The 10,237-nt window shown below is 38.4% G+C and overlaps 2 protein-coding genes across 3 annotated transcripts; both read right to left on the bottom strand.

Annotated features, from left to right (window-relative positions):
- Window positions 1-229: 229 nt before the first annotated feature.
- On the bottom strand, window positions 230-2,563 carry LOC112186329 (probable L-type lectin-domain containing receptor kinase VII.2). Its single transcript, XM_040514633.1, has 2 exons — window positions 2,493-2,563; window positions 230-2,454 (listed from the first exon to the last, which is right to left on the bottom strand). The coding sequence occupies exon 2, from the start codon at window positions 2,435-2,437 to the stop codon at window positions 326-328; it is 2,112 nt and encodes a 703-aa protein (XP_040370567.1). The 5' UTR covers window positions 2,438-2,454; window positions 2,493-2,563; the 3' UTR covers window positions 230-325.
- Window positions 2,564-3,037: 474 nt separating this feature from the next.
- Window positions 3,038-8,835, bottom strand: LOC112186328 (probable serine/threonine-protein kinase At1g54610). Of its 2 annotated transcripts, XM_024324705.2 has the most exons (9): window positions 8,679-8,835; window positions 7,886-8,424; window positions 7,420-7,704; window positions 6,995-7,312; window positions 5,891-6,118; window positions 5,486-5,586; window positions 5,293-5,401; window positions 3,823-4,272; window positions 3,038-3,681 (listed from the first exon to the last, which is right to left on the bottom strand). In XM_024324705.2, the coding sequence occupies exons 2-9, from the start codon at window positions 8,315-8,317 to the stop codon at window positions 3,493-3,495; spliced, it is 2,112 nt and encodes a 703-aa protein (XP_024180473.1). In that variant the 5' UTR covers window positions 8,318-8,424; window positions 8,679-8,835; the 3' UTR covers window positions 3,038-3,492. The 2 variants fall into 2 exon arrangements, with proteins under 2 accessions (XP_024180473.1, XP_024180472.1); XM_024324704.2 differs by having other exon boundaries at window positions 7,886-8,828.
- Window positions 8,836-10,237: the final 1,402 nt, after the last annotated feature.

Below are 10,237 nucleotides of genomic sequence, written 5' to 3'. Positions count from 1 at the left end.
AAACTGCACAATTGAATTTGCCAAAAACGCCTTTCTGGTAGCATTTTCTGATATAAGTCTAGCTCAAAAACGCCTATCTGGATCAACTATTGAATTTGCCAAATGATGCTCTCCAACGTTCTGTCTTGGAGTTGATTTCTTTATTGGGTTGTTTGGGTGGTTTCCATGTTGTTTAATTTGTACTTGACAAGTTGATTTATGTAAATTATGGGTTATGGACATATCCAGAAAGTAAATGTATTGCAAAATTTGGTATATAAGAATGGACCAATCTTAATGTGTTGGAACACACAAAACCAAAGCAAACAAATCCTGACATCCTTGATCATCTACCAACTCGAATTATGTCTGATCCAAACAATGATGAAGAACCTAAAGATTGCTTGATATCTTCAAATGTAGGGTGTCCCCTTCCTCCCAGCTTCAGTGGGTAAGTAGACCACATTGAGGTTGTTATCATTTTTTGCAGTAAATTTACTTCAATTCCTTCCCCTTCTTGCCCTTCAGACCGATCAATGCTTATATCAGTTGCCCCTTCCAGAACTTTCATAACTTGCCTCATTGTTGGGCGACCACGAGGCTCAGGATATGCGCACAACAAACCCAAACGAAGAAAACTCTCAACCTCCTCAATGCTAAATCCACCTGCACTCTTCAACCGCTCATCAAGACCATGAATCATTTCCCCTCTTTCCATTAATGTACAAACCCAATCGACCAACCCTGGCTGTCCTGCTTCAATCGGTCTTCGTCCACACACCACTTCTAGGATCAATATCCCAAAACCAAACACATCAATCTCAGCTGAGGCTCGTCCTGTTCGAACCAATTCTGGTGCCATGTAGCCCACCGTCCCAACCACTTGTGTCGTTGTGCCCCTCAGTTCACCCGGATGGTGCATTCTGGCCAACCCGAAATCCCCCAACCTTGCATTCATATCCTTATCAAGCAGCACATTGCTTGCCTTAATGTCTCTATGCAAAATCTTAGCTTCCCAACCTTCATGCAGATACAATATCCCGCAAGCCACATCTTTCAGGACCTTTATTCTCTCTTCCCAACTCAACATCATTGTCTCAGTGCAGTCAAATAGCCTCTTATCCAAGCTCCCATTTTTCATGTAATCGTAAACCAAAATCAGGCTGCCTTTCTCTTTCTTGCACCAACCCCTCAATCCCACTAAATTTCTATGCTTCAGTCTTCCTAAGCTTGACACCTCAGCCAAGAACTCTCTCAACCCATCTTCACCTTCATGTGAAATTCTTTTAATTGCAACTTCTTCTCCTGCCAGCACCCCCTTATAGACCTTCCCAATCCCTCCGGTTCCAATCACATTTTTCTCCGAAAATCCCTCCGTTGCCTTACGAATCTCTTGATAATCAATCCGGTGTGGCCAATATTCCGATTCCCAAACTTCAATGTCCTCCGTTTCCCCATCCCTTTTCCTCCTTTTGGTCTTCACAAAAAGCACATACCCCAAAACCCCACACCAAATGACCAAAACACTACCAACACTAATTCCTATAATAAACTCTTTTGATCCAAACACGTAGGCCTCAGAAACCACAAATGAAGGCAAATTCTGAGTGACCAAAGCGTCACCGATTGAAAAATTCGAATTACTAAAGCTCCAAGCCAATATCCTATGGCTCTCTACCAATGCCCCGGTTGCTCCACTAAACCCCACATACATTTCATCCAAAAGCACCCTAGAAAGATCAACTACCTCACTGATCAATGGCTTCTGAGGCTTTTTAACACCTGCATGAGCCATCGTCACATTAATAGTTGAACCCTGAAAATCAATCCACACTTGGTAATTGACCCCATTATTGAGTTTCAGCTCCTTGAAATTCCCACCATCCTCACTACTAGTCCAATGCCCTGCAGCCTCTGAACGAATAGACGTGAGCGAGTTAATATCCACACCAACATGGTTATTATTAGGATCCTCAAATTCTTGGTTCTTAAACACATCAAATTCAATACCAAGAATACTGTTATTGGGGTCACCATTATTGGTGAAGTTGAATAAACCCAAATGCTGAGCGGAGCTGGCACCAGTTAAATCAGAAGAGGGCAAGAACACAAAGGCAAAACCATGGCCGGGCTGGAGGTCTTGGACAGGTGCAAGGGAGAAAATGAAGGAGGTTGAGAAGGGAATTGGAGATGAAGAGTTGGCGAGTTTTGTCTGGACTTTCTGAGCATACAAAGCACGTCCCATAGAGAATGTTGATTCATCTGTGAGGCTGAGGATGGAGGATTGGATTGTGGCGTTTCCATTGAGAAGGAGGCTGGTGGAGTTGAAGTTGGTGTTGAAGACAAACTCGGTGGTGGATGAAACTGAGTTTGATAAGCAGCTGAGGATTAATGTTATTTCAAGCACGAGTATGGTTGAAATATTGAGGCAGAGAAAGAGGGTTGGTCGAGAAGACATTTAGAGGTAGAGAAAAAGAGCTTACAGAAGGCAATTATTTGTTCTTGTTAAACAAAGGAAGTGCATGTGCATCTTGGGGGCTATCATGTTTGTATTTAGATAAGTCTAGTTTTGTTATCACTTGTTTCTTCATGAAGGTAAACCTTAATTGACCTCTTTGTGAACTGTTCATTAGTTGGACATTGTTGAAAACGTGTTTATGTTTGTCTCCAAGGCCTTGTTTCTAATTTTCTTCGCATTGCTTAAACTTGTTTGAATGTTTCAAGTTGAGCTTTATTGACTTCTATGATCATGACTGCTTCCAGACGCAAGGGATACAACTTCAGCATTTGACCATTGACTATTGATTTGGTAACATTAGTGCTGTTGGGCATACATTTTTATTTTGTAACAATTTGGATGAACTGTAAACTAGGTTTATCCTGTGAGATTATGAGTGATTATTTACTGTATTGCATATTTCAGTTTTACTGTATTAAGATTATTCGTTTCAGAGTTACCCACAGAATGCATTCCACCTTACTAATCAAACCTCAGTACAACTTACAAGAATTAGTTACCCATGTGGGCTTGACAGGGTCGTACCTTCTTTCTGGCAAGTGTCCCATAATGCAAAATTTTATTTTACCATCGGCAAGTCTCACAGCAGGGTCATCCCATACTTGGTTCCCAAAAATACCAAAGAATAGACAAAGGTACCAGTTTGACTAACAGATAACTATATGTACAATTTGGAATTATCAATCTATGGAAGCTCTTTTTTCTTTCTAATAAAGGGTAAAGCTGGCACAAGTATGCGACTGGGTACAACAGCACCAAAATTGGTCATTCTGATATTTCTTCTTACCAAGTATGCGACTGGCTTATCTGATGAAGCAGGACTCTTACATTAGTACTTACTATACAGGGTACAATACTATATTAGAGGGGAGCTTAGCTCTCTCTATCTCTCCTCCGTGTGTGTATGTGTTATATGGTCAAAGGGATCCAGGGACCCTGCTCGACGCTTGTTGAGGAAAATGAATAGAAATGATTGATGGAATAGCTCATACAGCTTAATGCCTTGAAGCAGAAGATGAATTTGTCGTCCCTTGCTTACCAGGCCTATTCTTGTCAAGTCGTGCCCGTCGAGCATATTCTTGGATCCGACGATCATGCTCTTTAAGCATCTGATCAACATTGTTTGACGAAACAAGTAACGGGCCAGAGACATATATTTTGTTTCCCTTGGAACCACGACCATTCTGAAAAGAATTTTGAGGATCAATCCAAGTTCAACTAACTATGAAACAGAATCTGACAAGAATCCAGGGTATCACACAAAAACTGGGTAAACTATGACAGGTAAGAGATAAGAGAATGTTGTAGAGAAAAACAAAACTAACCAGATTTGCTTTCTCATCTTCTATCTGATGACCACCGGTGATTCTCTGCGGGTGACGCATCTGATCCTGCCTTTTGGTGAAATCCTCTCCATCAAATGACCCTTGAAATCTGCCTACTTGTCTTGCTGTTTCAGGCCGTGAAGTACCTGGTTTCTCTTTTTGATCTTCAGAGGGAGCAGTCGTCCTAGCCAATACTAAACCAGATAACTTTGACAAGTTGGTTCTATTAGAATCACCACGTTCCCTCCCAGATTTAGCCCATGCAGGTCCATGGATGAGTGGTCCGGATACTGAAGTCCTCTTATTATGGTTCTCTGAGAAATCCTTTCTAGCGTCTTTATCCGTTCGCAACTGTTTGGATGGATCGATCATGAAACTAGAAACAGCTTCCTCCCTATGAGGATTGAACATTTCGCTTCGTATATTTGGATTGGAATATCCCTGTCTTTTCTGTGCGTATAGAGGAACTGACATCAGACAAAACTAAACCAGAGACAGATGCATTTTAAAATTTCTATTAGCACACCTCAATTTCAAAAATAAAGGGCAAAACAATTATACAGCAAAAGTATAATATAAGATCTGCATGTGTTGAAGATGAAATCTTCAAAAACCATAAACAAAGACCATGGAAATATGTCTTAAAAAGAAAAGAAAAGAAAGTTTCTTTTGAAACGTGTACATCCAAGCAATTTTGAAAGAAGCTGCAGTTTAATCTTGATGCATAATACTCAAAAGAAAAAATTGAGATTCTTCGGAAAACAAACTACTTGTTCTGATTTGTGACACTCAATCAACTGGCATTCTGTAGTAGAGGGAGCTAACCTCCGATATGATATATACATCTACATTCCTAGTATCTTCCTTCTAACATTCGATATGGACAGCATGAAGTTAAATGTTTAAAAAACAAAGTATCCATAAGCCCAAGACACTTGTAAGTGAAGGATTCACTGCTTGAAACACAAAAAGTCCAAGAAGCCCATAACAGGTTTTAACTAACTCTCAGATTCAATTAAGAGACAAAGTTCAAGAGTTCAGAAACGAAGGGGTCATGTTGAATTGATAGTCACTACACAACTTGCCCTCCTATGGCATACAATTAAGTAAATCTAAGCCATGGGCAAAGTCAACTAGAAATGGCTGCAAAACATCATAATTTTAGACAATGATTTAAGACAATTGTAAATCCGTGCCCTTGGTAGAATATAAGAGGAAAGTTCCATTTTCTGATATTAATGTCTTTTTTCAGGGTCCACTGTTATATTTTCTTATCTTAGGTAACAAATGAAAACATCAGTTTTTCTTTTCGAGTGTAAAACCTCATTTCAGAAGTATGTTTGCTTAATATTAAATTTTTTTCACCACATTTATAAAAAAAAAAACTTCTATTAACTTCATTTTAACCAAAGGACGAGACTTCATGCCGCAACGGCGCAACACTAGGATTAAAAACTTAAATAAAGTTACCTGTACTGATGTAGTTGACTCAGCATTAGCATTTGATGCAGAAATTGCTGAGGGTGGTCCTCTGGTTCCTAGGTCTGATTTCTGTGCCCTTCCTCCACTTGCTCCTTGCCTAAAAGAAGTGTTCCAAAAATTAAAGTTCCATCATCCTTGTACAATATCCAAAAGAGTACCGATCTTAGGAATTAAAATGTACCTTCTAGCTTCTTCTTCTCTCAATTTTGCATCAATCTCTTTGCTTGGGGGGTACTTAGGCAAACTTGAAGGCTCACAAGCCAGAGGTTTGGTGGTAAAGTACTGTAGAAAGAATATTATATGGTTACTACAGCTAAAAGAATTCATGGACCCCATTGGTTATCAATAAACAGCTCCTAAACAAAACAAATCATTGATTTCTTTTAGGAGGTTTAGAAAATGCAAGTTTTCAGGTAATGTTTTGACAGCTATTAAAATAGAATTCTTATTGTTGGTTTGGAAGAAAAAGCGTTGTTAAACACTTCATAATAATAAATAGATACAAAAATATGTATCAGCATTCATAACACTAGTGGTGTTGCAATTAAAAATATATGTGTGTGTGTGTGTGTCTGTATCCGAGCACCTCACTACTGAGAGCAATAGCAGCAGTTCCTCGATCAGCAGGATCCACAGATAGTAAACTTTCCATAAGCTGCAGAGCAACAGGAGGAAGGTCCTTAAAAGTCTCTGCAACACATCTTCTATAAGGTTGTGGCGGTCTTATCACTGTTGAATGTCGCAAGTGTAATTTACGCCAATAATCCTCAGATGGTGAGCCACAGAGCTTAAAAATTTTATGCAACTGTTCAACCTACAACATACAGATAAACTACTCAAAATAATAATAATAATAATAATAATAAAGAATAAAGATGCTTATAGGCACCATATAATACAATCATGATAGATTGGAGAAATGATTAACCAACGGATTTCTTAACATATGTGCATATGTTTATCTGTCAGAAGACAGAAGGGTAAGTTCACTTCAAATCTGAAAAGGACAGAGAACAGATGTACCTCTGAAGAACATATGAACCTTACATGATTCCATTTGTGCTCTTCCTTATTACAGTAGATCATAAAAATGATTGGTCTCAACTTTATTTTTCATACAATACAAGCATGATATATTGGAGGAACGATTAACCAACAGATTTCTTAACAAATGTGCATATGTTTATCTGTCAAAAGACAGAAGGGAAAATTCACTTCGAATCTGAAATGGACAGAGAACAGATGTACCTCTGAAGAACATATGAGCTTATAAGACGGCTCTTCCTTGTTACAGTTGACCATAACAATGATTGGTCAACTTTTATTTTTTGTATATAATGATGAGTCATTTGAATTCAACTATTACCATCCAAGAATTATTGCAGATATAATTAGTGAAAAACTCTGTCAATGACATGATTATCATATCTAATCAAGCTTCTATAACTAGCCCTTATACATGAAATAAAATATACTTCCCATGCAACTTCCAATCTCAACAACGTCTATATAAGCCAAAATTGAAAATAAGAATCAAGAAAATAGAGTCATAATTCAATTTTATACTTAAGTCTAATTAAAACTGTGATAATTCCACAGTATAACAATGATTTAATCCAGCCCACGAGGTCATAAATGATGGATGCATCTCAGAGAAGGGGAGAGGCGGAGGAAATTGTAAATTTGTTACCTCAGTTTTTCCTGGCAGGATTGGTTTTCCAGAATATAATTCTCCTAGAATGCAACCAGTGCTCCACAAATCCACTGCAACCCCATATTTAGAGGCTCCAAGTAGAAGTTCTGGAGGTCGATACCAGAGAGTTACCACACGGCTTGTCAGTGCAACACTGTGATGTGGATCATAAAAGCTTGCCAAGCCAAAGTCCGCAATTTTCAAGATTCCATTGTTGTCAACAAGAAGATTTGACCCCTTTATGTCACGGTGCAAAACACCATGACTATGACAGTGATCAAGTCCACTGAGAAGTTGCTGCATGTAGCACTTAACCTAATATGACATAAAGATTCTAGAAGTTAGGTATGAAGATGACTAGCAAAAGTTAAGCTTAAGGTGAAAGTACTAGAATGATCAGAAGTGTAAAATTGTCAAACTACCTGAGGTTCAGAGAAATTAATCCCTGGTCGTGATGCAAGTCCTGTAAGATCATGTTCCATATACTCAAAAACAAGGTACAAGCTGCTTGATGTCCGTGATGTAATCAATCCTTCCAATTTTATTACATTAGGATGATCAAGCCTACGCAAGAAAAGGATTTCCCTTGCCATAAACTTGACACTCTCAGTGTCAAGATTATCAAATCTTACTTTTTTCAAAGCAACAAATTTATCATTCAGTACATCACGGGCCTTGTAGACGCTACTATAAGTTCCTTGCCCAATCTGAAAGAAGTAGATGCCAAAACATGACGAAGAAAGCAAGAATCAGTAAATATTAAAAAAAGAAAAGAAAGAAAAAAAAGGGAGTAATAAGGTAATATTAAAGCTCAGTCTAGATCTATATTTACACAAGACCAGATGAGAAAAATTGAGTATCAAATATCAAGTAAAGAACACAGCATACTTTATTTAACTTCTGGAAAGTATCAGCTCGACGAGGTGTCCAGCCGTTGATAGCTTCAGCTGCAGCTGCAGAGAGCCAGCCAGGCCACCCGGCGGCTACCTGCTCAGCCACAGTAGCATTTGGAATTCTTCTTGAACCCGGATGATCAAGAACAGTAACCTCAGGCTTTTCTATCTTCTTACTCTTATTCTGGTCATCATATAATCGCACAGAACCACTGATTGCCTTGTCAATCAACATAACTTTCACAGCACCACCGGCCCCAGCAGCACCATCCAATCTATCTTTAGTACGAACAACCTCTCTTTTTGAAGAATTCAACCGCGGAACCTTGATCCCTGAGTGTCTCTTACTCGAAGCCAAAGACGATCTTTTTGGTGGGCTTTCCCGGCTATCTTCAACCGCAGAAGGCTTCCCACATATTAAACCCATTTTGAACTACAAACAATAAATATCCCCCTCCAAAACCCTCCTTCACAAGCCAAAAAAAAACCAATCCAAACCTCCTTCTTTACCCAACTATAGAACAAAGAATCTACCTGCACAATCAAATGTCCTCACATACTTGATCCAATACCCATTTCTTAAGATAAACACCCGATTCAAGGTCAAGACCAATGATCAGCCAGCAAAATGAACTATAACAACCCAAATTCAATACCCACGTCACCAAATTCAACCCAACAAGACCTCAAAGACACTAGCTTTTTTAATCAATAAACCCAGAAAAACTCAACACTAAGGCTGTTGCTGCGGAAAGTAGGAAACTTTTTTGAGCAAGTGAGATGAATACCTTGAGAAAAACAGACCCAGAAAAAGGCAATCAAGAATTGAGCAATGAATGGATTGACGGAGGCTTAATTACCAAGAAAGAGCAGCAGAAGCAAGCAGGGGGCTTTTTTTTGGGGTTGATTGTTCAAACTTCAACGCGTATTCAAAACTTATATATTGATTTGTGCATAAAAAAAATAATTAAAAATATATGAGACGGCCTTTGCCGGCTATTTTTCTCAGTCAACAAAACACACACTCCTAACCTCGCTTCTAGTTTTCCACTTCGACTATGCACTAAAAGTAAAAAAAAAAAAAAAAAAAAAAAATACAGTTGGAGTTGGTTTTGCGTTCAAAGTAGGTTAGTGGGTTCTGTTTGGAACTTTGATGCTTGCATTAACGCGTTTTTATTCAACCAGTAACCACCTTCTTCAATATGTTTAAATAAAATAAATCCTGGGTACCAATCAAAATTAGGGTCTTGATGATGGTCGGGGAAGGCTAACGGAGAGAATAGGATTTTGGGCCTTCGGCCATGTACAAAACTCGGCTATAATTGTCATATTCTATTTTAGATATATGAAGTCAAAGGATGGAATATAAAACCTAGATGAGAATTCAGACGGAGGATATGACAATTATTTTAGACTGAAACGATCAAAGACTAGAAGCCGAAAGATCATTAACATGGTGACTATTGAGTCATGCATGGCTACAATTCAAGTGGTACGGCCTAAATTAGCCATAGCAGTCAGAACGTACAGGGTCGTCTTTTTGTATTGAATGGTTGTTTTGAGCCTCTAAATAGAGTTTACAATGAATTTCGAGTCATATTCCGATTGGGGGTTTGTTGAAACTTTGCACATTTCTTGCACCAGCTTAAATTGAAAGCAGCTATGGCTTTTAGCTTATAAAAGCTACTTTTTACCAACTTCTATAAGTAGCAACTTAATTGTGTAACTTTTGAAATAAACTGCTTTATTTAATTTTACCAAACACCTTTTGCTACTTAACACACCTTAAGCAGTTTTTTGCATAGCATAAGTTATGCCACTGAGCCTAAATCTCATCTGCTTATCCATGAATTTGACAATGACTTACACCCCCTACGGGTTAATGTCTAAGGTCAAACACATGTTCCAATAAGGGAAAAGAAGCGTTGATTATTTAGCTAAGTTCAATTCGACAGCTAATTGTAGGATTGTGGTTCTGGATAAGATTATTGTTGATGATATTTGTGGTGTTTCTCTTCGCAACCTGGTGCCTAATAACATAGTTTAATTCTTTTTTTTTTCTTTTTTTTTGCTTGGGTCTTTGGCCCTTGGCCCCATGTAACCACACACACACACACACACATAAAAATTTGACTCAAAATGAACCCAAAATGATGGAACAAAGAAAATGCTACATTTTCATTCATCTCCACCTTCAACTTCAACTATATCATTATCATGTTGAGAAAACGTAAAAGTTGTTCTCCTTCTAAAGTTTTCTTTCTCTATTGCATATCTGTTTTGAGAGTCGGAGGTGAAATCCACCAACCGGTATTTTGCCCCATTGTTTTTCGAATCGTCTTTACCA

This window comes from Rosa chinensis, chromosome 2 (assembly GCF_002994745.2).
Source record: "Rosa chinensis cultivar Old Blush chromosome 2, RchiOBHm-V2, whole genome shotgun sequence".
NCBI lineage: Eukaryota > Viridiplantae > Streptophyta > Magnoliopsida > Rosales > Rosaceae > Rosa > Rosa chinensis.
This window is presented reverse-complemented; position numbering and strand designations above follow the sequence as displayed.

Excerpts from the sequence above, each read along its gene's own strand:
- LOC112186328 (XM_024324705.2), bottom strand. The coding sequence starts at position 8,317 with ATGGGTTTAATATGTGGGAAGCCTTCTGCGGTTGAAGATAGCCGGGAA. Across the intron at positions 6,119-6,994 it reads TCCTGCCAGGAAAAACTGAG|GTTGAACAGTTGCATAAAAT; the intron begins GTAACAAATTTA and ends TGTATGTTGTAG. Across the intron at positions 4,273-5,292 it reads AGTCAACTACATCAGTACAG|AAAAGACAGGGATATTCCAA; the intron begins GTAACTTTATTT and ends CTATACGCACAG.
- LOC112186329 (XM_040514633.1), bottom strand. The coding sequence starts at position 2,437 with ATGTCTTCTCGACCAACCCTCTTTCTCTGCCTCAATATTTCAACCATA.